The sequence below is a fragment of the Heterocephalus glaber genome, unplaced genomic scaffold, assembly GCF_053883595.1.
Source record: "Heterocephalus glaber isolate CG9 unplaced genomic scaffold, H.glaber_assembly_v1.0 deba00001732, whole genome shotgun sequence".
In the NCBI taxonomy this organism is placed as follows: domain Eukaryota; kingdom Metazoa; phylum Chordata; class Mammalia; order Rodentia; family Bathyergidae; genus Heterocephalus; species Heterocephalus glaber.
In genome coordinates, this window is record NW_028258443.1 from 751811 (window position 1) to 778557 (window position 26747).

General features: G+C 36.1%; 1 protein-coding gene and 1 non-coding gene across 12 annotated transcripts in view; both read right to left on the bottom strand.

The window, feature by feature from the left end:
- The window catches only part of Pls3 (plastin 3), a 96403-nt gene that overhangs the window by 21937 nt on the left and 47719 nt on the right, over positions 1–26747 (bottom strand). For all 11 annotated transcript variants that reach the window (XM_004874791.2, XM_004874789.2, XM_087199916.1 and 8 more), the window contains 3 exons: positions 20023–20103; positions 8442–8605; positions 2399–2528 (listed from right to left, as the gene is read on the bottom strand). In XM_004874791.2, the coding sequence (XP_004874848.1) occupies positions 2399–2528; positions 8442–8605; positions 20023–20095 (367 nt within the window). In that variant the 5' untranslated portion in view covers positions 20096–20103. The remainder of the gene's footprint in view (positions 1–2398; positions 2529–8441; positions 8606–20022; positions 20104–26747) is intronic.
- LOC147821546 (small nucleolar RNA SNORA5) lies at positions 11900–12034 on the bottom strand. Its single transcript, XR_015446865.1, has one exon. It is a non-coding gene; the product is annotated as a small nucleolar RNA SNORA5 (small nucleolar RNA).

The window sequence follows — 26747 nt, forward strand, 5'->3', positions numbered from 1 at the left end:
CTAAATGGTCAAAAACTGAAATCCTTCATACTAAAATCACGAGCAAGATAAGGATGTCCACTATGACCACTCCTGTTCAGTATAGTTTTGGAAACATTAGCCACAGCAGTTAGACAAGAGAAAGAAATAAAAGGAATAAAGGTAGGAAAGGAAGAAATCAAATTGTCATTAGTTGCAGATGACATGATACTCTATATAGAAGACCCCAAGAACTCCACCAAAAGTCTTCTAGACTTAATAACCAAATTCAGTCAAGTAGCTGGATACAAGGTCAACACGCAAAAATCAATAACATTCCTCAACAGGAACAATAGACTCACTAAGACAGAAATAGGGCAAACAATTCCTTTCACAATAGCATCCAAAAAACCGAAATACTTAGGAATCAACCTAACGAAAGAAATCAAAGACCTCTTCTCTGAAAACTATATCACTCTGAAAAGGGAGATTGAAGATGATATCAGAAAATGGAAAGACATCCCCTGCTCCTGGGTAGGAAGGATCAATATAATGAAAATGGCCATACTTCCAAAACTGTTATATAGATTCAATGCAATCCCAATTGAAATCCCAGCAGCATACTTCACGGACCTTGAGAAAACAATCCAAAAATTCATTTGGAACAAGAACAGACCCAGAATAGCAAAAGCCATTCTAGGTAACAGAGACATGGCAGGGGGTATCACAACCCCCAACTTGAAACTACAGTATCGAAACAGCATGGTACTGGCAAAGAAATAGACTTGAGGACCAGTGGAACAGATTAGAAGATGCAGAAACAACTCCAGACACACTCAGTCATCTCATCTTCAATAAAGGAGCCAAGCACCCTCACTGGAGGAAAGATAGCCTCTTGAATAAATGGTGCTGGAAAAATTGGGTTTCAACTTGCCAAAGATTAAAACTAGACCTATATCTCTCACCATGCACTAAACTAAAATCAAAATAGATTAAGGATCTAAATATTAAAATAGAAACGCTGAATCGCCTGGAACAGAGATTAGGTAGAACTCTTGAAGACATTGGTGCAGAAAAGATTTTATGAACAAAACCTCAGTTGCCTGTGAACTAGCACCAAAAATCAACAAGTGGGATCTCTTCTTATTAAAATGCTTCTGCACAGCAAGAGAAACCACCAACAGTGTGAAGAGACAACCCACAATGTGGGAAAAAATCTTCACCTGCTGTTGCTCAGACAAAGGTCTACTATTTCAAATCTATAAAGAATTAAAAAAAATCAGACCTCCCAAATTTAAAGTCCCAATCCAAAAATGAGCATCTGAAATGAACAGACATTTCTCAGACAAAGAAGTAGAAATAGCAAATAAACATGTGAAAAGGTGTTCAATATCACTGGTCATTTGGGAGATGCAAATGAAAACAATGCTGAGATTCCACCTCACCCCAGAAAGAATGGCTGCTATCAAGAAATCAATCAATAACAAATGCTGGCGGGGATGTGGGGAGAAAGGAACCCTTCTCCATTGTTGGTGAGAGTGCAGACTGGTGCAACTACTGTCGAAATCAGTATGGAGATGCCTCAAAGAACTAGGACTGGAAGTCCCATTTGACCCAGCTATTACCCTGCTGGGTATCTTCCCCAAAGAATTAAAAGAATCATACCACAGTGATATATGTGTACCCATGTTCAGAGCAGCACAATTTGTAATAGCTAAAACTTGGAAGCATCCCATCAACTGGAGACTGGATAAAGAATATGTATTTCTTTCTTACAAGATGGAGTACTACTGAGCCATAAAAAATGAGAAATTAGAGACATTTATAGCTAAATGGATGCACATTAAAGCGATACTCTTAAGTGAAATAAACAGGACACACGTGTAAATACCGAATAGTTTCTCTAGTGTGAGAAAGTGAAAGTGTAAATAAGGACTAAACAGTGTAATAGATAATGTGAAATAGGAAGAAAAGGGGCAAAAGAGAAGGGGAAGGGGGAGGAGTTGGGGAAAGGAAAGAAGGGAATGGAATTAATATGAGAAAATGAAAAAATGGAAACAAAGTCTTTGTAAATAGGCAGGGATGGAGGGGTTGAAGAGAGGGCAGGGGAAGGGGGAAAAATAAGAACCAAGAGAGATTATGTAAAGGTGAAAATTTCCAATGATGAATGTCATTATATTGTATCCCCAAATTGTACCAATAAAATAAAATTTTAAATTAAAAAAATTTCATTTGTATTACTGATCGGTAATAAAGTCTATCATTGTGTGTATTACATCATATGTCTTACAAGCTAACAAAGCCATATAAGAAGTTCCTACAATGCCTTTATGGCAGTATAAGTCCCAGTCCCAATAACATGTCTGGAGCCCCTCTACGATAGGACAGCAACTCTCTTACTTATTCCATTCTAATAGCCTAAAGCAAGTGCACTGATTACCTGAGTACGAATGCTGTGTTCCTTCGCTGGACAACTCTGAAGTTCCTCCCAGAGCACAAATCCCTTCTTTCCTGTTGATTGCTTTGCGGAAAGTTTTAGCAATATCACTGCTTTTTACCTCTTGGAAAATCTATCAATTAAAATAATTTTGTTGACTTACAATTCATTTTCAATCAGGTACAAAAATAAGCATGTTGATTTTCTTTCATATCTTGACCACCTACATTGTTTTCCATAGGTGAAATGTGTTAAGATGAAAAATGGGCTTGCAGTTTTGCAGTGCTAAACAAGTGCAATACTGCTGGTAATGAGGAAGTGTCAAGTCAACTGCACACACTTGTCAAAAACAGTAAGTGCTACATGCATCAAATCTACTTTAAGCCAAAAACTAGTGTGGTTTAAAGGCACAGGTAAATCTGTTAATTTTCTATGAAGGACAGTTTTATTCTTTTCTTGCAGAGAGAAGGCTCAAGGATTCCCCTATTTAACCACAACTCTTAATGAAAAGCAAGATAAAAATTTATGGCTCCATCAAAAAACTACTTTGTGGTATGATGGAGTAGCTCATTGAGAGTTCATTCAATCAAAAGTTGTAGAATCATGAGGTAAAAATGGTGGCTCACACCTGTAATCCCAGCACTTAGAGGGCTGAGGCAAGAGGATTACAAGTTTGCACTCAGACTGGTTGACAACTTAAGAGTTCCTGTCTCAAAATAAAAAGGGCTGGGGATATAACTCAGTGTGAAGGCCTGGGTGCAATCCTAGTACCATACACACACACAAGAAGAAAGAAAAAAAAGAGGGAGGAAGAGAGGGAGAGAGAGAGGCAGAAAAAAGAGAGAGGGAGGGAAGGGAAGAGGAGAGAGAGAGAGGAGAGAGTCAAAGCAGCAACAATGGAGAAGGACTATGGAGAACAGGTGTAAAAAAAGTGGTTTTCCAGTAATTGTCTTGTTTTGTTTGGCCATTTATGTGTCCAGTTTTTCCTCACAGTAAGAAACCTGGCTCAGGAAGTTAATTTATACATTCTAAATATACAAAAGCCTGTGGTAACAAAGCAAAATTCACATTCTGGTATAACCACTTGATTGTTTGGACACTCTAAAGGTGTCTATATACTTGCTAAATACTAGAATTTGTCTAGCCCCCAAATTTGTTCTTTATATATCAATGTGCATAGATAAATTAGCCAGTGCCTAGCAAATAGAAGCAAGATGTAGCAACTATATAAAACTTTCTTTCAATGCTATATAGAACTCCTATTCAAGGGAACTCACTGAAAGACTATAATGGAAAACTTGTTGAACAAATGCAAAATAACTCAAAGACATTTAGTGTTGCTGACAAATACATACTCACACTCCTCCTAGAACATCATAGCCTTTGTCTGATGCTCACAGAAGGGAGTCACAGTACAGAGTAGTTCCGGTTGGAAAAATCTAACCTGAATCACATGACACAACTAAGTCTCACACAGCACTGTGTCAGGTCTTTAAATATTTAGTCTTTCCAGGAGGGCATCTTTTTGTAATTAATCTACTAGAGAAAGTGACCTTTTATAACTGGTAGAAAAGATGCTGTATGTGGTCAGTGGCCCTAGCGCAAAATGATTTTTTAAATCATGAGTTTTCTTGGATTTATAAACGTGTGTGTGTGTTTACATGTCTGGTACTGGGGATCGAACTCAGGGCCTTTGGACTGAGCTATAGCCCAGCCTTTATTTTAGATAGGGTCTTGCAAAGTTGTACAGCCTGGGCTTGAACTTGAGATCCTCTTGCCTGAGCTTCCTGCAGTACTGAGATTATAGGCATACACCAGTAAGCCTGGCCTATAAATATACTTTTATTTAGGAAAATAGTAAACAATAATTTTTATACAATCAAGCTTATCAAATGTTTAGAGCTGAAATTTTGTGCTATACCTGTAATTTTAGAAGCAATATTGTAGAATTGATGTATGTATATGTACCTATGTCTATATATACATACACACATATTAACTCCTCTAAATATTGCATACAACCAATAAAAATCACCTTTCCTCCACTATGGCCATTATACCAACCATTACTTACGGTAATAAGTATCACGCAGTCCAGGTAATTTTACAATTATTAAAATTTTTATTTACAATCTAATTTTTTTTCAGTCCAACCTTCATTTCATTTGATTTGTCTTAAACTTCCAAGCCAAGATTATAAAACCAAACAGCTACGTGGGAGTGTAGAAAAACCTTAACTGTAATGTATTTTAACCCCACAATTTCCCCTTTGATAAGAATGTATCTGTTCAGGGAAAAGACAGTCTTTTCTAGTCTATCTCATTCTGAACTCTACTTTGTTTAGTAAAACATTATCAAGTAAGTTAAAATCTGATAGGTATGCATTTCCTCATTCCTGATGTACCACAAAATCACTGCAATTACAAAAAAGTTATTGTCTCAGAATGAGACATAAAAAGTTACTTTTCTTATTATGAGTATTTTTGCTTCAAGCATCACTGACTTCTGAAAATTAGATGGTTTCAACGATAAGAAATTCAGTTGAAAGATAAATCCAATTTGTATACGTCATGGAAAAGTGGAATAATTCAAATGAAAAACAAACCTAAAGAAATGTCTCTCTTATACAATATCCTAATGCAATAAACTCTTCATGCTTAGCACTGATGAACAAAATTATAATTAAATTTGTTAATTTTCAATTGTCTTTCCAAAGTTACATGATCTGCAGTGTGTGTGTGTGTGTGTGTGTGTGTGTGTGTGCATGTGCCAGGAATTGAACCTTGGGCCTCATGCATATTAAGTATATGCCCTGTCACTGAGCTGCATTCCTACCTAATACATTTTTAAAAAATTAAATGATACTGGGGATCGAAGCCAGTGATGCTCTGTAACTGATACATCCCCAGCCCTTAAAAGACTATTTTTTTTGGTACCAGAGATCGAACTCAGTAAAAGACTTTTTTATGAGACAGGCTCTTTTTAAATTGCTCAGGCTAGCCTCAAACTTCAAATCCTCCTGTCTCAGCTTCCTGAGTAACTCATATTACAAGCATACACCACCACATCTGGCTCTACATGTTTTTAAATACTCATAAATTTCTTCACCTAAGCTCAAATTTTTAGTTTCATAGTCTCTTCCCCTGCTTTTGGGATTTAAATTTTCTTTTCAAAGGTTAAGAAGGAATTGAGAATCTTCATTTTCCTTTCTACTGTAGTAAGTACATTGGTAGAATGGATGATAAAGCTATTTGAGTATAAGCTTTGGCTTAACAAGAATCTCAGAAACCGTTGACAGCACAAGGCGGACCACTGTGCTGCAGCCTTCTCAATGAATCTTTTCAAAGGCTGCCTCGGTGATCCTAATGAGTTCACTGTTGTGTGCTGTTTCCGTTCTGAGGAAGCACTTGCTTTATCATCTGTGAACAAACTCCTGGAGTCCTCTGCAGGCAGCAACATCCACCCTCACTCCAGACACCTTTTTCAGTCTCTTTTGAGGAATATATATTTCTTATTCCTTTTATAAGTTTTATTGCCCTTCTCTCAAAGACTTTCAGCAGCAAACAGCTAACTCCTTGTGACCCCAAAGTTAGATGGCACAGGCCTAGTGGTAAAACCAAACCAATCCAGAAACATATGACTTAAGAAGGAAAGATTTCAGCCAAACTTAAAGAAAAAGAAAAAGCATCAACTGGTTGCCACTGTTTGGGGCTTATTTCCAAAGGAGCAGGTTTTTCCTTTTTTTGGAATTTGTTTTAAGTCTAAACTTGAAAAAGAACACTGCTTAAAAAAAAAAAATAGTAGCCAGAGCCAGGCATGGTGGTGCATGCTTGTAATCCCAGCACTTTGGAGGCTGAGGCAGGAGGATTTTGAGTTCAAGGCCCAAACTCTCAAAAAATAAAAATAATAGCGGGGCATGATAGCACAGGCATATAGTGCCAGCTACTCAGGAGGCTGGGCAGGAGGGTCACTTTAGCCCAGGAGTTTGAGTCAACCCTGGGCAATGTAGCGAGACTCTCATCTCTAAATAAATAAATTTAAAAATCAAACAACCACCCCAACAGCTAACACCTATGTAACTGTTCTAACACTTAGCACTGTTCTAAGCACTTTACTTATACTGTGCGTGTATTAAGTTACTTCAAACTGTGAAGCCAGTACTATTAGTGAAAATCCTGAAAAAGGTAAAAAACTTAGAATCATTATTCAAGAGCAAGTTTCTCATTGTGAAAATAAGAATTTAACACAGTCATTTCTTTCCAAAGAACTTATTGCCATATCAGCATTTCACATTTTCTTCACAACTGAAGAAAAATATGGCTATTATCTTGTAAGCATAAAAACTTAGTAATTCAGTTTTGAAATGCTTAGAAGAGACAAAAACAAGCTGTTAAATTTTTGCATTTGAAGTTTACATTTAATTGTGGTAGTCTTTTCTGCTATATGTGTTTATTAATATAAACCGATTTTGTTTGTAGCTTGGTTTACAAGTAACACTGCTTAAGTTACAATTCAAATAAAAAAGCCGAAATCTGTCATGCAAGAAGAACATGTTTATTTCTCTTTCCTCAAACTAGTATCTACCAAGAATAACACACTTTGTTTCTTGGCTAACTAAACTCTACTCATACTTTGTTGGTATCAAAACTAATCAATCAGAGTTCACTGCTACTTGGAGCTGCTTTAAATTTACAATTAAACATGCAGTTACAAAGGGAGCAAGTTATACATCAGAGGACATGCAAGTGCTCAAATTGCAAATCAACTGCAACTTACTATTGAACATAGAATTCAAAACAAAAGGCTTTGGCCATAACTGGAGACAAAAATAGTGGGAGGAAATCAGTATTTCAAAAGAAAAATGTCAAGAACTATATTATTATAATTATGACAAAAGTCTACATTTTTAAGACAATAACATGAGCACGAAATTCTGACAGCTGCCTAGACATCATTACTTAAGTCAATTTTCATCTTGACCTACAGGTTTTTTGAAGCAGTTAACTCTCAATCTGAGAGAACACACTAAAATTTCATTTTCCATGATGAGCCACAGTAACAAATAGAAGAATAGGTTATAGTTGCAACTATCCTGGGCCAAAAAATAAAGCATGGAAGAGGAGGATAGAAGAGCTAGGAAGTTTGTGACAAATATTTGGCACTAATTTCTAGCTTGCAATATATTGAAAGGAATGTCTAATAAGTAGTCAAAGTCAGTTTTAAGTTAATAATAAATGCATAAAATCTTAATGATGTTCTTAATTGAGAGAAGAAACAGTAACTATTCTTTATATCTCAAATAGCTTGTCAGTAAATATAAACTGAAAATGGCAGAAGTCTAGAAAAATCTAGTCTTCAACTGCTAGCAGCTGAAAGATGTAGACTTTGATAAAGAATCAAGTGCCAGCTACACATAGACTCTTTAAGCACTGAGCACAGAACACTAAACCAAGTGCTAGAAAGAGGGGTTAGGAGAGGAATCCAGAGGCACATTTGATGATACTAGAGAAAAAAACCCCCAAAATTTAAATGCCTCTTCCAATGGACTAAAAAGATATGCTTCTAACATTTAATTATCAAAATGATCGCCCTAGAGAAAATGGTAGACTTAAATACCACTACCACAGGAGTAGAAAGCATCTTTTTAATCAGAAGGTTCAACTTAGGAAGCTTCTAAAACTGTGAGTCAGAGTGTGTCATTAAAATTGTGGAGCACAGCGTTCACTGTAGGAGAGAGAAGGACGCTTCAAGGATGTCATTTAGCACCTTCAAGGATGCCCTGTAGTGATGCCCCTGAGGTCTGTTCACCTTCCACAGCAAGCATTGTGTTGTTATCTTTGTTCTTTTCCTCAATTCTTTTACTATATTTAGTGTCTGAAAGAACTAATCAAATTGAGTGAGCAGGACAACAGAGATGTTATTAGTTAATATGAGTATTAACATGACCTATTTAGCGACTTTATACAATATTACTTATAGTATAAGATCCCACTAGGCAAAGGAATAATTAATTACTTTTAGTAACTGTGGACTTTCACATACTTACATAAACAAATTCATCAAAACTTATCTTCCCATCTTTATTTCTGTCACCATCCAGCATGAGTTTTTGAATAATTTCTCTCACTTTATATCCAGGCAATGGCATATTAGCTTCCTTGAAAAGTTCATGAAGTTCATAGTCACAAATGAATCCATTGCTGTTGAGATCTTTGTAAGAAGGGTAAGGAATAAAAAAGGAAAGAAGTAGAAGAAATAAGTTAACCAATTAAAAGTATCTCTTCTTCATTTTTGGCTCAGTTCTTAAGCTCACCTAATTTCAATCTTTTATTTTTGGAGCCTAAAGATGTTTGAAAGGGAAATGCAAATTTTAAGTGAAAGAGCAAAATTTTACATCATGTAGCCTATACTTCAAATGCTATATAAGAAGCATTACTTAAAAATAGCATCCCTAATTTTAGGAAAGAATTGTTAGTTAACACAGCTATTATTAAATCACAGAGGTAAGAGGACGTTACAAAAGCAATACATTGTACACCAACAAAACACTGGCCTGCTACAAAGCAATTTCTACTGTGAATATTTAGGAACTTTATGTTCCTATTTCATTAATCTAAAATAAGTTTTATGAATTAGTACTGATTCTGTTCCAAAGTATACCTGAAATGAAGAAACCACCTCCAAGGCCACTTCTTTTTTCAAGAGTTAATGTAAACAAACATTAATCCAAGACAAATACAGAGTTCATAAAAGTAAATGCAGTACTCAGTAAAGCAGATGTTCGATATGTCTCTATAAATAATCTTCTTTATTTTTGTGCAACGGCAGTTTTAGCAGAGTATGTATAGAAGTACTGATTAAATGAGTGTTGCTTATTCTGAACATGTTAGAAATGAAGGGGGAAAAAAACCTGGGCTGGAGTACAGCTCAGTGGTAGTGTGCTTGCCTAGTGTGTATGAGGCCCTGGGTATGTATGAAGCTCTAGCACTGCAAAAAAACAAAACAAAAATAACCCCTGACCAATGACCAAAAGTTGATTTATTGAAAAAGAGGGCTAATGTTCTAAGGGTTGTAAGCACTCAAGTATATTTGTTTGCTTGTTTTGTTTTTGTTTTTTGAGACAGAGTCTCACTATGAAGTTCAGGCTGGCCTTGAACTTACAATGTAGCCCAGGCTGGGCTCAAACTCATGGCAATCCTCCTGTCTCAGCCTCCTGAGTGCTGGGATTACTTACAGATGTGCACTACTACATCTGGCTAGTATATATGTTTAGTGAAGAGATTTTTACTTTCACCAGTAATATGAAATATAGAAATTAAATTCTAATAGGTGAACTCAGGTGCTGTCACACATGCTGGAAGCAAGAGAATCATGAATTCCAGGCCAGTCTGGGAAATTTAGGAAGAGCTTGTCTTAAAAAAATAAAAAAAGGCTGAGGATGTAGCTCAGTGGTAAAGTGAATGGCCAAGGCCCTGGGTTCAATCCTAGTACTGAAAGAAAAATTATAACAGAAAGATATAATCTGAATTCTGAACAGAGAAATGACTCAAGATGACCACAACATCCTTCAAGGAAAGCTCCTGTGACTCAGTAATCTATTTGACACATTACTTAAAAACTACCAGGTTCTACTGTTGAGATTGAGGATATAAAAGATAGACAAAAGACAGTCTTGCACTAGATCTCACACTCTAACCACAATGCATAAATAAGGTACACAGAAGACATGAATATAAAATAACAAGAAAAATAAAGCAGAATAAAGGGTTAGAGCAGGGGCTACCTTGCCTCCCTGAACCCTAGAGACATTCAAAAATGAGTAGAGACATTTTTGATTGCTGCAACTGGGCAGGGAAAAAATGTTCCTGGCATCCAGCGGGTACAGGCCAGGGATGCTGCTAAATATCCTACAATGTGTATGTTCCCCTGAAAGGTCAAGAGTGATTAAGTTAAGTAACCCTGGGTCATAGTGAGGATGTGGAGGAATGCTAGACAGAATGGTCAAGAAAGGTCACTTTGATGATGTTATATTTGAGTACAGACTTGCATGAGGTAAAGAAGCAAAACATGTGGCTACGTAAGGTAGAGGAAATGGCAAATGCAAAGTCTGAGATGCGGAAGTGCTTCTGGTGATTTCTGGGAATACCAGAGATCCAGCATGCCTTGAGCAGAGTGAGCAAAAGGGAAAGTGAGAGGCAGATTGTACAGATTTCTAGACCATAGTACATATTTTAGATTTTTAAGTGTAATCATATTAAATGCAATCATATTAGCCAATTTTTGTCAATTACTAAATAGTAAACATCCTATATGAAACTATTTCACCACTACTTTGAAGGCTGATGAAATTCTTTGTGTGTTTTTATTTGTGCATTTTTGTCCTGTTCTGTTTTGTTTTGCTTTTGCGGTTCAGGGGATCAAACTCAGAGCCTGGAATATACTAGACAAGTGCTTAACTTCTGAACTATATCTCCAGCCCAAAAGCTGATAAAATTCTATATTTACTTGCAATGCAGTATTCTTCTAGGGTCAAATAGTCTTTTTTTTCCACTGCCTGAAACTGAATGCACGGCCTCATGCATGTGAAGAGCCTCATGCTCCACCACTGAGCTATACCCCTACTACCTAGAGTTAAATCTTCCTATTTCCCTTCCTTCCTTCCTTCCTTCCTTCCTTCCTTCCTTCCTTCCTTCCTTCCTTCCTTCCCTGCTTCCTCCTTCTCTCCCCCCGCCCATATGTAGTAATCCAGAGTCCAGCAGGCTGACCTTAAACTCCTAAAAAAGGGTGGATGGTGCTGGGCATGTAGCTCAGTGGCTTGCCTAGTATGTGAGATATTCAATATCTGGATTCAATCCCCAGTATCACAAAATAAAACAAAAAAATAGTAACAAAGAAAAACTATCAATTAAAAATACGTACTTTTTTAAATTAGGGAGAAGTTTGGCTTATGTGGAGTCTGCTAACTAACTGGAGTTTTTTTCCAGATCATTATTTGTTCAATGTTGGTTTTGGGGATCTTTCTGAAACAAATCACATCCTCTGGTGTCTTGTTGGTGCTTGAGATGCTTTTTTAAGTTATATGGAAAAATGTTTAAGTGCTTTTCAGTTTTGTTTTGGTTGAGTTCTACTGTATTTGAAATTTATTGTAGATTTTTTCCCCTTGCATTGTTCTTCTTTGAATGGTTTTAATTTTTTGTATGTGTGTGTGTTTGATAATAAAGTTATTTAAAATTTGAAAAAATATGTACTTTGGAAATCTCAATTGTAAGCTACTCAATACTTCGGAAAATTATTTATATTTCCTTCAAGGTAAAGTACTTGATTTCCCCAGGGCACATCTTCATTTTCTTTGCTTTTAGTTTATAAAAGGTCATATATAATACTCTTCTACATATAAACTATTTAGATGTAGAAATCAAACAATATCTGCAGTCACTAAACAGAACAAAGTAATCCACACAGCATTGTGGCAGAATTTGAGCAACTCTGATTTTTTTCTTTCTTCAATGTCTGCAGCCAAATTTATCCCCAGGTCCCAGGCAGAGGACTCAGACAGAATCCATGAACAGCAGAGCTTGCCGTGGCAGCCATCTGGGCCAGACCCCAGCATGAATGAGTGCTGAATTTGACTTGACTGCAGGTGAGCAACTCTCAATATATGAAAATCTTGGGTTTAGATATACCCAATCCCATGTAATGCCGATCTGTTCCTCCTATTTTCTTTATAAAGTTAACATGGATCTCAATACTAGGAACTGAGTGTAACATAAATGAAAGGTACATAGCATAGTTGAAGGGACAATGGGAGCAAACAATGGGAGCAGTGTGATACAGGACATAATTTCAACTTGGCTACTAATTTGTGCAAGTCATCTCTCTAGGCCTCAGTGTTCCCAGCTGTAAATGGAGTGCTTTGGATCGAACAGTCTCCAATGTCCCTTTAGACTCACACTGATTCTAAATCAGAACTTGCAGGCTTTTACAATCTCCTCCTCCCACACACATATTTTTGAATACTAGAGATAGAATAATAACACATATCAAAAACAAATATAGTGATAATATTCTGAGCACTACTATACATCATTACCTAAATATAATATCATTTCATTTCAACTTCCTTTAGAGAAAGAAACAGCTTACTCCTTTTAACTATCAAAACTTTAGTGAATTTTGATGGAAAAATATTTTTTTTCATTCTGACTTCTGAAACGGCATAGCTGAATCAATAACCTTTCGTTATGGATTCTATTTTAGACCTGGCATAAAACAGGTAGTCAATAATTGTTCTTAATAATAGAAGTGGGAGGTAGAAATACATTAAGCTAAATACTGGAAAACCACAAAGGACTGAAAACTATACAAAAGTGACCAAGGCACTAGCCTCTATCTGGCAGTTTATTTGTATTAGATGGAAATCAAAGGTTGGGAACAGGGAGAACTACCGTTTGCATGAACTCTTTCTACAATAACCTCTCTTGAGCATTAACTAGAAGACAGCTCACTGATGTGATTAAAAGATGCCAGGAAATAGCCACCCAAAAATATAACTAACATAAAATAACCACATGCGGAAACTCCATTTCGAAGTTAGGTAGGAAAAACAGATGCTTTTAAATAAGGGACCGAAAAACACGAAAAGGGATTAGAAAAATGAGAATTTGTTATTACATGACAGTCTTTCTTATTAGGTTGCACATATCTTGATTTAGATTTAGCCTTGCAGATAGTAAGCAATGGGAAAGAAGTTACGTTTGTAGAATCACTGGTTTCCAGGCATTGACTGCAGGGGAAAAAAAATCCTCTAATCCTGGATGAGAGCTTTAAAAACAAAACTAAACAACTGACAAAATATACAGAAATAGTACTAAAAAGACTGACTGGCAATTCATCAGGAAACCAAAACTTGACAGAAATATCCCTTAAATAACATTCAATCTCATTCCCTTTGTTCTAATCCTGTCCCCACCCAGCAGCCTTCAGATCTGTAATTTGGTTTTCTAAGTGAACACACCCACCAAGGAGGGCCCAAGTAGGCTAGCAGGGATGGCTGTCAGGTTGGGTTTCTTTCCGTATGTAGAAACTTGCTTTGACATTATTAAAAATACCATGTAGCTGACCAGGGTGGGGGACAATTCCAGTCCTAACTACTCAGGAGGCTGAGGTAGGACTGCTTGAGCCCAGGAGTTCAAGGCCAGCCCGGGCAACATAGCAAGACCCTGTCTCACCAAAATTATAAAATAAAATAAAATGGAAGAAAGAAATACTAAATATGCTGTGAATTTGTTTAGCTTAAATCACCTTTCAGGGCATACTGAGTATCTGTTTATTTGGTCACAGGCACTGAGATGGACCCCAAAGATGTAGAAATGAATTAGACAAAACCCCTGGGTCTCACTTTAACCTGTGGCTTCTAAATCCTTGTAAAATTTTTGAGTCATTTGAAAGATCTATCTTTTATATTTCCTGAGATGAGAAGGACATGTGACAGCTTTCAAAAGTTCTACCTACTCTTCTGTTTTCTTGTATTTCATCAGCAGATGTTAATCCACTTTATAGTATCTCCTATGATCAAAGGCGTTTTAGTATTAATACTTGTAAATTATATCAAGCCATTCTTAGAGCTCCTAAATCACATATTTTGAAGAAAATAATTTAAATTTCAATAAGAAGGCAGAGGGAGCCTAAAACGGCAGCTAGCAATTAATTTTACAAAATCCCCTCTCCCAGCTGGTCAAAGTACTTGAAAGACAAAATAGCATGCAATTATTTTAAAAGAGTTTTATGTTAATTTTATTTCCAATCTCCAGTTTAAAAAAACAAAACAAAATAAAACAAAATGCATCCCTAAGCACTATCAGGGATCTGATGTGCTTTGAAAGGTCAGAAAACGAGGTAGCATAATGGCATTTCAGAAAGTGTCCCTCTCATCAGTGACATTAACCAGGAGCTCAAATTTTCATTAGAAGGCAAACTTTTCCTATTGGAAGCTTTGTCATAAACATGAGAATTTAATAATGAACTCACTCAGAAAATACAGACCTAGATTGAAAGCAGTTTTAACAACTGGAAACTAAAGTCACAATCATCATGCATGATGGTGGCCCTTTATTTTCTCATCAAAACTGTCAGAATTCTGGAAACGCTTTCTGGCTCATTTCCCGCCTCTAAGTGCACCCTGGCATGGCGTGGAAAAGGCATTTGGAAGATTCCTCTGTTCTAGCATTTTATTTTCAACCAACTGATAAAAGCAGATATGAATGATCACTCAGCCTGTATTATCCAGGGAAGTCTCAATGTTTCTGCTAGCATAAGTCTCAAATTTTGGGGTTCTGAAAATATGGTCAGTATGGGCAGACATTGACAAGCAGCAGGAAAAAGAAACACCACTTAACCACTGGACAAAGTGCTGGCAGAAATGGCTAACTTTTAATAAAAAGACCCAGCATCTTTTAATAAAAAGATGAAAAAAACCCCACTATAGTTTAAAAATTCACTAAGAGCTCCCAATACGGCACCAGACTGCCCCATCTTTCATATTGGTTACTGAATTCATCAGAAAAGAACCGTTTGCTACAAGGAATTTTCTGTCTCTGTCTTTCTCAGATGACACATGTAGACGCACATCTGCATTTTGTTTTAAAGGAAATCTCATTTTCTCTTACAAAGTATTATTATAAATGCCAGTTACCTCTCCCCGACACCCTCCCTCAAGTAACCTCAGAGTAAATAAACTTATTATACAGCCATGTTCCTGCAGAAGTTTGAATCACACCAAGAATGCATATCCTTAAAAGGAAATGTTTTCCCTCCCCTTGCATCCTGTTATTTAAGCTATTTTAAGGACTTGTCTGGAGAAAGCTGAGCCAGAATTCAAGTGGTTTTGATTTTAGCTGCTGTTTTACATTGCTCTTATCCAGGTGGTGTGTGCTGCAATCTATCACTTCAAACACATCTTTTGGGGTGCAACTTTGTCCTATAAATCTGACAGTAAGAAAGACTAGGACTTCCTTTAACCCTCAGGTTGTGTGTGTGTGTGCGTGCACGCACACTACTTTAACCATCCTAGTATCTATCTAAATCTGATGTTGTTAGTTATAAAGAAGTTGCATATTGTGTGCCCTCATCTGTGACACACATGCGGCAACTTTATTAACTTAACTCTGGACAGTGCTCATTTAAGACTTAAAGAAGAAAAGCAATCCAGTGCAGATGTACATCCCTTCAGAAAAGCTGGATTTAAAAGTTAAGTTTATATATTTCACAAATTTTTTGCACCAAAAAATGACAATAGGAATCTAAATGTCTAATAATGGATTTGTACACACACACGATCCTGAATGCTGATGAAAGTTCACAAAATACTGATTTAAAAGACTCAGGCAAAAGATTTCTGCAGAAGAATTTATATTCCATCCTAAGATCTAAACAGTGAAGTAAAGCTTTCATTAGGCATTAAAACTAGAAAAGGCAGCACTAATCATCTCCAGATGCTTAGCTAAATTCGGGGTTGGCCTTTCACAGCTTCTACCTTTTGAGGTAGTTTAGTGCAGCAAATACGAGAGGCAGTTTAATGAGTCCCAGCCAAAGGTACGCTAAAGCTTGCTACATTAAGAGTTCAATCGTTGATTGCCAAAGATGGAGGTCAAGTACAGCTAAAGACTGCATCAGTTTAGAGGGGTGGCACCAGGCAATCAAAAATGTTGCCTATCAGTCCTTTCTGCAAATATTTCCAGCAGACATCATTTAAAAATTTTTTAATAGTACATATTTACAGTACATTCACTGTGGGGAGCTGAAGCATGCACATAACATGTCTTAATTCTTTTTGTTTTGTTTTGTTTTGTTTAGGTACCAGGGATCGAACTCTGGACTTTGTGCTTTCGAGGCAGGTAGCAGAACCACTGAGCTAAATCCCTGGCCCTCAGACATCATTTTTCACTTGCTGCTACTTTTAAAAATACCTACATGCTTGCATGAGCTTGTTCTCACACAACATGTTTGCTCTTGCTGTCTCCCACACATATGTACTTCTGTCTTCAACACTGTCAATGCATGGTTTTCAGACTGTCCCAGTATATCTATTTTGTTGTTTTTGAAGAACTGGGGATCAAACACAGGGCCTTACATATGCTGGGCAAGCACTCTATGACTGAGCTACATCTCTAACCCCTTTTATTTTGAGACAAGGTCTCACTAAGTTGTCCAGGCAAGCCTCGAACTTGCAATCCTCCTGCCTCAGCCTCCCAAATGATGGATTTATAGACACGCACTACCATACCTGGCTCCAATACATCCACTTCTAATACTCCGGAGATAATTAACCCAATGGCACATTGAAAGACCACTGTTTATTTTTTTTTAGTTGGGCTATAGCTTTTATTTTTAAGGCATAATTAAATGTGCACTGGTGTAGTTTTGTTCAACACTAAAAGTAAATTTAACTAAACCACCGTGGTTTTTTTTGGTGGCATCACCTTGATGTAGTTTTTATATACTAGAGAATATCAAATAATTGGAAAAAAACCTCAACTTTCTGGGATGTGAGAAATCTGGTACAGCTAAAATCATCACAACCAAAAATTTCTGACTTAGTTTGGTGAGAATTCTCAAAGGAATACACCTACGCTATGCCTAGTCATTTAAGAACCCCATTATTCTTGTATGTCAAAAGGGCTAAATTTCATGTTTAAAAAAAATTCAGTAGAGAGTGTTTAGGAGAGAAAAGAATCAACTTGAAAGGAAGTGTTTGTAGGAATAAAGCAAAACTGAAAAGATTTGTGTTGCCTGAATTTGTCCCCGTGGCAAGTAATAACCCAAATGACCATTAGCTTCTACAGCAAGACTACAGTCTTAGAATGTAAAGGCATTTTGTATTTGGTAAAATATTCACTTCCTAAATATTCTGCAAAGTTTTAGCTTTACCTCCTTAGAAAGAAGTTATATAGAATAGCAGCATTTCAATTAAAACAGAAACATTAAAAAGTAAGGGAGAAACGAGAGTTAAGGTTTCTGCTTTAAAGTAGGAAATACTGGAAACAATTGTTGGGAAAATTAAAATAATTACACAAGACTGGAACTTAAAACTAAGCAGGTGCAGAAAGTGAGTGAAAGGAGACCTTTAAATCTTAATACTCCATGTATTGCTAGTAAAGAGAATTTCAAAGCACTATTAATTGATTGAACAAAACCTGTGATTAGTGGTAATTACAGAGATTTTCTCCACACGCTATGATTTTGCCAAATTTCCAAGGAGATAATCAAGGCTATTATTGTTAATGGATGGGGAAAATCATATAATGATTTCCATATTTTGTCACAATTGAACTAAGACAAGTGATCCTCTCCACACCTCCTCCCAATAGGAAACAATCCTCCTTGACAGGAAAATAAGATATAGAGTCTGTTTTAAAAATAAAGTTTCCCTGGATGAAAAAATAAATTTCCATAACACCTTTGACATTTGCCCAAAGGCTCTATAACTAACAACAACTAAAAACTACAAAGATTTTAAAGGAAAATCAAAAGATTCTGCTGGGCTTTTGATGAGTTTCTAAAAGACTATATACAAGCCTTTATATATGTGTGTGTATACATACATATATACATTTAAACATATATAGATTTAACCATATATATAATGTGCTACAGTGTAATGACCAAAACTTTAATAATAAATTTCACTATAATGAAAACCTTCATAACAAAGGGTCTTTTGAATGTATAGTTGATGTGACAAAATCCCAATACATCAAGACTATGTAAAATTCCTTAGGATTCAATCAATTTAATATTTATTGAGAACCTAACATGTGTGTGCCATTGTGCTAAATACTAAGGAGAGAATATAAAAGAGGACTATTCAGAAAATGCCACAATTATGGACTCTGGAATTTTTATTTAGGATATATGTTAATAAGGATATGTACATAGGAACATACATCCAGTAGACAATTCAGTAAGACTCACAGCTCAATCTCCTGTCTTTGGGAAGCTGACTGCTGCCCACCCTAAACTGCTTAACAATAGTTCCATAATGACCTTTCTTTGCAATCAAACAGCTAATTGAACACTCTTACTGCAATTTAACCCTGTTCCCTCCATGAGGATAACTGGTCAACTCTCTTTATACCATTAAGCTTCTAAGGAGCAATTAAACTCTTTTACTGATAAAAGTATCCCAAGTCCCATCAGGTAAAGTAATATTGGAGTTAACTTTAAGAAGTATTGCATACAAGTATTTCCAGGATGCTGCCCATGAGGACCAGGTCTATTCAGTAAGCAACAAACATTTGTCTCCATAGGCCAGGCACTGTACATTAAACAATTACAACATTAATAAGGCAAAGTCCCTACCCCAACATTTTATTCATAAAGAAACAAATTAATCTGTTCTTAACACTGAAAGATGAATATAAATAAAACAGGATGATCAAAAGAAATACATTTCTAAAAACAATTTTAAGACTCTGGTAAGAAAAACAGAGAAAGAAAAAACAAAAAAGAATTAGAAAGAAAATACCTCTTGTAAGCAAGAACTCACTTGCTGTTTTTCACAATCAATCTAATATCAGACTACATAGCACCCTTCTTACAGTAATTCCTATCTACTAATATACTGCTCATTAAAAATACAAGCAAAATTGGACTATTCAGTTTTTCTAGTTAGAATTCTGATGGGATCGTTGACAGTCACTCTGGCTGGGAGTTATTGTTCTTCCTAAGCCATGTTGTTACTAATAAATGCCTTTACAGAAAATGTTGAGCATAAGTATACAGCAATAGAGATGTATTCTTCCTCTGTTTTCACTAATGAGATTTTTAGTACAAGTGTAAGAATAAATTCTGATTTAAATAACAAATCTTTATGATCTAACTTTACATCCTTTACTGAAGGAGACATCGAGTAGCAATAGTCTACCTGTTTAAGCACATAGTGATTCATGTAAGTATATGCATCAATAGTTCTTTACAGAAACCCTGTTTTCTATCTTCTACGGACTGTTTCCATAGCTGCTCAATTGTAAGACATATGATGTTAAAAGATAAACCAAATGCCACACTATGCCTTCAACTTATGTTAAGGCTATAATGTAATATGAAAAGGTAGCATAATCTGCATTATCCAAAGGCATGGAAGATCCAAGAGAAAAACAGTATTAGGGAAGGATAAAATACTATCAGATATTTTCAGGGATCACATATCCCTTTAAGAATATGGCAAAAGAGTCAAATTCTCTGCTCAGAAAACCATGACACCTAAAATAAAATAACATGTGTCATAAAAATTTCAGGAGCCACAGCAAGACCCAGTTAATAACTGGAACCCTGGGCTACAAATTCTTTTATGTTTTTGATACAGGGGATCAAACTCGGGACCTTGCGTTGGAACCACTGAGCTAAATCCCCGGCCCTAGGGCTACAAATTCTTGACCATATTAAACACTTGATATAATTAGAAATAATACAATTTTAAATGTAGCTTCCAGAACTTGTTCCTATCCATTTTAACTATCTTGTCCCATGACTTGTGATTCACAGTTCATGCAATTTTTTTGGAGAAATAACTGTGATTGAGACAAAACAAATGATTGCCTTCCTATAGTAATACTATAAAACATACTCACCAACTTTTGCGAAGGCCTCTTTAAGTTCATCAAGCTCATCTTTGGAAATCTGAGTGGCAGCCATCTCATCCATTTAAAGATCTAAAGGCAAGTCAAAGTTTTCAGATTTAAAAACAGTTTGTGTTGAGTATATTATAAACACTCTTGCTAACTTCTCACTGAGGAATATTCTGAACAGAATTGCAAACTACCGAAACAATCTGAACAGGTTAGGACATCTGTAGCTACATCCATAATAAAGACAAACAAATGTGAAGCCCTCATTTACCAAAAGTTATCAGAAAAATATTTCCAAATTTCCCTTTTAAGGACAAAAATCTTAAACTATGTGCAGAGTGTCAGGAGGGTCAAGGTACCCAGCAATGACAGGAAATAGAAACATGATAGAAATCCTTGGTTATGCACACCAAAGCTAAAGATCAAAATTACTTCTCCAGTGATGCATGTAAAATGTCATTTTCCTATTGAGCCACTTTTACAGTCATTCTCTGAAAACAGTAATTTTGAAATAAGATACTGATACCTATCAGTCACTCATTTAAGAAGGGGTAAAAAGGAATAAAATAAAACAAATGTATTCGCTTTTTTTTTTTTTTTTTTTTGGTACCGGGGATTGAACTCCGGTCCTTGGGCTTGCCTAGCAGGCAGTGAAACCACTGAGCTAAATCCCCGGCCCTGTATTCGCTTTTGATATAGAAACCACATAACTGTGTTGATGCACTTATTTTTATGCACTTAACTTCTATTATCTGAGTTTCTACCTTTTCCACTTAGACCTTATTTGATATATTTAACCAGTAAAGCAGGAGTTTAACCAATAGAATAGGCTACAGGCCAGATGTGGATCACCACTCATTTCTGTATGGTTCCCAACCTAAATAAGGTTTTTACAGAAATGTTGCAGTCAATTTTGATCACAGAGCACATTAACTTTGAACCCCAATTAAATGATATCCCAGGGAAAATGTTATTCTTATCAGACTTGCATTACAAAAATCATACCCCATTATTCTTATACTTTGAATTGTGTCAATAAAAATTTATGGACATATTATTTAGTATACTTGACTTTGTCTCCTGACATATAATATTTATGATCTGAACCTTTAAAGAAAAACTTTGCTGACTCCTGTAATAGAGAAGAGATGTCTGTATCACAATTGGTAATCTCCAGATACAAACCAATTAGCAATTTTTGGACAAAGGAAAAAGAAAATGAATATATGTTGCTATCTCATGTTCTTTTTTTCTCTCTTGATTTTAACAGACTTTTAGAGCAATTTAAGGTTCACAGTAATATTAAGCAGACGGCACAGAGAGCCCCCACTTCCCCAACCCCACACATGCACAGCCTCCCCCTTATTAACATTCCACACTGGGCCATGCATTTGTTATAATTCATGAATCTACAACAACACATGATGATCACTCAGAATCCTTAATGTATGTCAGGGTTCACTCTTGGTGTTATACAGTCTATAGGTCTGAACAGATGGGTCTTCCACTAGAATATTATAGAGTAGTTTCACTGACTTAAATGTGTTGCCTTTTCAAAAAGATATTTCAAATGTTAAATTTCACAAAGTATAAAAACCACAATTTGGGGGGCTCTGGGCATAGCTAAGCAGTAGAGAACTTGCCTAGATGTGTGAGGTCTGGGTTTCATCCCCAACTCACTTTCTCTCACCATGTAAAGGGCAGGCATGGTGAGACAAGCCTGTAATCTCAAGGCCTAGGTCTGTGGCAGTAGTTAGAAACCAGCCTGGGCCACATGGTGTCTCAGAAAATAAAAAAAGAAAAGAGAATAGAAATACTTTGAGATCTTGTATTGATCCCTTTTAGATATTTTATTAAAAGGCAACAAACTATTCCCTAACCTTTTTTTGCCAATGAGCACAATACTCAGTAAGCCAGGGTGGATGGGGGAGGGAGGGACTCTAAGACAGCCAGGCCACTTCCATCTTTTACATAGCATAGTTGTTGTTTCTAGAACTTAGCACAGACACACGGTAAGGCATTCAATAAAATAATACTTTAATTCAACTCATTCAATCAACGACTGTGCCAAGTACTATGTTGGATAAGTTCATGTACATGTTAATTTCCTGAGCCCTCAGAGTAGCCACATGAGGTAAATATTCTCATCTTTTTTTTGTTTAGACGACTTCAGCCCAGCAATACCATGGAACTGGAATTCAAACTCAGATTTCTCAAATCCTAGGGAAATTTTAAAATGACATTACGGTACTACAAGCTTTCACCATAAGACAACACATATATAGTGACAGGTATTAAAAAAAATTAAATAGGGTTTCCATGTACTGTATGAGATTTGTCTTCCTCAAACTTTGTTATGACATCATCAGATTACTAGTCTGACATGAAGAAAAAAATATATTTATATGTCACAACTTTTCTGCTCATAAATGTTTCTTACCTATAATATTAATATGCCACTAAAGACTGATAACTTGTCAATAGGTAGACCTTTCAGAGGCAAAAACATCTTTCAGGAGTCTCAGTACAGAAAGATCTTCAATCAGATATAAATTTGGTCATTTTAAAGATTAAGCATAAGGGGGTTGAGGATTTGGCTCAGTGGTTTCGCCACCTGCTGCGCAAGCGGAAGGATCTGAGTTTGATCCCCGGCACCAAAAAAAAAAAAAAAAAAGATTAAGCATAAGAAGAAATTTTTCATAATTTAAACTGAAATTTCATAATAGTAATTCTAAAAGTAAGATTTCACGAAGATGATGATCAGTACTTTTGATTACAAAAATACTTGGTTAAGTCTTATTTTAACTTTCTTTATAAATTAAGAAATTATCTTTTCAATACAAAATTGAATTTTATATATATATATATATATATATATATATATATATTAGAAGAATGGCACGGAAAGTTTGAAAGTGAGAAAACCCCAAACATGTGGCTTGTTTTATCTCCAATCTGACTAAATCTTTCTGATTTCTCACCTCTACAGGCAGCAGGACTGAATGGGGTTGAAAAGTCTTCCCAACATACCTCCCACCCTCACTTCTATAGTCTTGCCATATTTCAAGCATCTGTTATATGGCTCGTTCCTGCCTGCGAGGAATTTACAGTCTGGGGAGGCAAACGTGAATAATTACCATAGGGCACAAAGTAAACAAGTGGCTGCAATAAAAGGTACAAATATCCATTTTCTAGAGGGGAAAAAGCCCTTGAGACTTTAAGGATTATCAACTCCTCAGGAAAACTAGGAAGGCACTTCTTTTGTTCTTCCTACAAAATTAGGAAATGCTTAAGGCATCAGTTTACGCCAAAAAATTAATCAAATGTACTAAAAATATATACTTTTACGTTTTCTAACTTCGTGTGTCTAATTGTCTTAATAAAAGCTGAAAGTGATTTATTTTAGGCTTTTAACTCAGATTTTTCATCCAGAGGAAACGTTAAGAGGTGCATTTGAATAAGAATTTAAAAAAAATGGAATGTGCACACATCCCAAGATAACATTTCCAGGCAAGGCTAGTACAATATGTAGTTTAACACAGCACTTTACCATGTAAATAATCCCATACTCATTTATTTCTAGTTATTTGAAAGTAAATAAAGGAATGCTACTGGGAAATATCTGAGTGAAAACTGAAATTTGGAAATTCAAATTTCTTTCATTTCATTTCATTTTTTTTTTATTGGTGCTGGAGATGGAACCCAGGGCCCCACACATGCTAAGCACAAGCTCTACCATTGAGCCATACCCCCATCCCTACCAAGTCAAATTTAAAGGGCTTACAATCTAACTTTACGTGCTAAGAATAACAATTCCTAAATTTATTGTTTGAGTCATTTTTTCTTTTTTTTTGGTGGCAAGGTCTTGCTATGTAGTTCAGGCAGGCCTTGAACTCATTATGTAGCCCAGGCTGATCTTGAACTAATGGCAATCTTTCTGCCTCGGCCACTGGAGTGCTGAGATTACAGGCATGTGCCATCACATCTGGCTGTAGTTTAAATCTTTTTTTTTTTTTTTAAGTTCTTTTATTGGTACATTTTAGGTATACAATTCATTTACATTTATCATTAGGTGTTTGTACCTGTACATGATGTATCTTGGTTCTTATTTTTTTCCCCCATTACCTGTGCTCCCTTCACCCCCTCCACCCTTCCCTATTTACATAGATTTCATTTCCATTTTTTTTCCTTTTCTCATAGTTTTTCCTTTCCCTCTTTTCCTCTCCCCTTCCTCTCCCTTCACTCCATCTTTGGACCTTTTTTCCTATTTCAAATTATCAATTATTCATTTTAATCATTTTAACCCTTGTTTACATTATCAGTTTCTCACACTACTGAAACTATTTGGTATTTACACATGTATGTCCTATTTATTTCACTTTGTTGTTTAAATCTTAATAAAGTTATTTCACTTAGATTTTTTTCTCACCACAAATTAAAGCAAGGTTTATCATTAGGATTACTCATGGTTACTTAATGGTATCTTTAAGGAAATCGAGCAATAAAGAAAAATCTTGGAAAAAAGCACCAATTAAGTAACTTGGATGTGGCTGCAGGTTGCAAAACATTAAAATTCTATAAGTAAAAATAACAGAGGATCTATTCCTCTTCATGGGCCATTCATTGCAGTATAGGTCCTTTTTTCCCAAAGCAGTGAAAATACCTTAGACCAGCTCACAAAATGAAAAGGAAGATCTGACATCATTACTGCCCTATGGACATTTCATTTAATTCAGAGTACTTGTACCAAGCTGTGGTTCCCCACCCAAAGATGTAGTATGTTCTAATGGAAAGAGTCTTGCCTGTGGAATCACAAGGCATCAATTAGTGCCTTTGTTCTACTATTTCCTAACAGTGCGTCCATGAGCAAGTTTACTTAATCTCTGATCCTCAGTTTCCTCAATTGAAAATAGCCATAATAATACATTACTCCCCCAGGTTCTCATGAAGATTAAAGATGGCGCATTGTGAAGGCACACTGTAAACTATAAAATATTATACAGCAACTACAAATCCTCAATGAAAGAAAATGGGGAATAACTACCCAAGTAATTGTGAGAGGCTATATAAATATTAGGCATTAATTTCACTAAGAGCATTTTAAATAGAGCATATGAAAACTTTTTCTCATCTCATCTATAATTATTGACTACAGAGTATAATAGGTCTCTCTCATATATAAAAATTATAAGCCTGTAGTCAAAGTAATTTAAGAAGGATGGGGCTAAAGAAAATCCATCAGCCACTTTTTAACCCATGACTCAATTTGGCTCCTACACATGGCCAGTTTCTAATCACAACTTGAAGAACAGAAAAATTATGCATTAAAAATAAAGAAACCAAAACTTTTTTTCCGGATTTCTTTTCAAAATAGCTCACAGTCTATCACTATTGCCACATTTCTCCTAATTTGCACATTTTTTCATAAGCAATGTAAAACAAAAGGTAAAGAGTTAAAAAGTAAATATCACTTGTTGATATTTAACCCCAATTTCCCAATATGTGATTGGCAGGCAAAAGGAAAGGCTGACTTTGAAATGTCTTTCTTTTTCCCCAATCTTGACTTCCCACAAAAAACTCTACTTACAAGACATGAGAAAGAACTGATATTCAAAGAAACAGAAATATATTTTCCTTCCATTTCAATTCAGCAAATGAAATACTAACCAAAAATAAAACCTCCCAGGGTCTCTAGATTTTTCTGAATTTTCTCATCCATAAAGCGCTTTGATCTGTCCACAGTTCTGTTTTTTTCCCCTAGCTCCTATGCCTGCCTCCTCTGTACAGGGAAAGCAGCAGGAAAAAAGCAAGCTCTCTCTCCCTAAACATCTAAGACGCAGGAAAACAGATTTTTCGACCAAGGGACTAAAACAAAAGCAAACGAAACCTTGTTTGTTAGTTTGTTTGTTTTTTTCTTCACAAAAGGATATCGTGTACAACTGGGTATGAATTCAGGGCGTCACCCATAGAAGAATCTTATGCCTATGAAGTCATCCCTAATTACAGAGTTTGATTAACAATACAACAATTATGAAACCACTCTGCTGGCGCTTTTAACTATACGTAAACCCTGCACACAAATCTTTGCTGGGAAAGGTGTATCTACAACTACCTGAAACTATTACTCAAATTCTGAAAGGTATTTGAGGGAGAAAGGGAGGGGTGCCCGTTTACATCTCCTGAGGCACTCACTCTGAGGAATGCAGCTCCCTGAACGAGGTAGGGACTAGTGGGTGTCACTCGGTACCAAGTCAGGGTCGGGAGGCAGGGCTCACACATTCAGATACTCATCCATGGATGGTCAACTTTGATTGTGGACTTTACATCCTCCTCCACCCCCGAAACTGAAAGGCAGCTAAAGGATAGAAATGTGGGATCTGCTGCGGATGTGCCTCAGTGGTAGAGCTTGCCTAGCATGTGCTAGGCCTTGGGTTCAATCCCCAGCACCATAGAACAAGAAAAAACACCCAGGGAATATTCACTATAGACTTATCCCAGCCACTAGTATGCTAGGTAAATAGAATTGGGAAAGAGAAGTTGATTACTTAAAGATTGGGCAACACATACTTAAAACTCCTATTGTAAAGAAAGCAACAAAAGGGTGAACAAGACATGAAAGAATAAATTATTTCACTATAAAACAGAGAAAAAACCCAACAATATAGCCACCATTATATGATGTGTGAAAAATTTAAGAGTGAGCAACAAAAACGAGCTATTATTTGTCA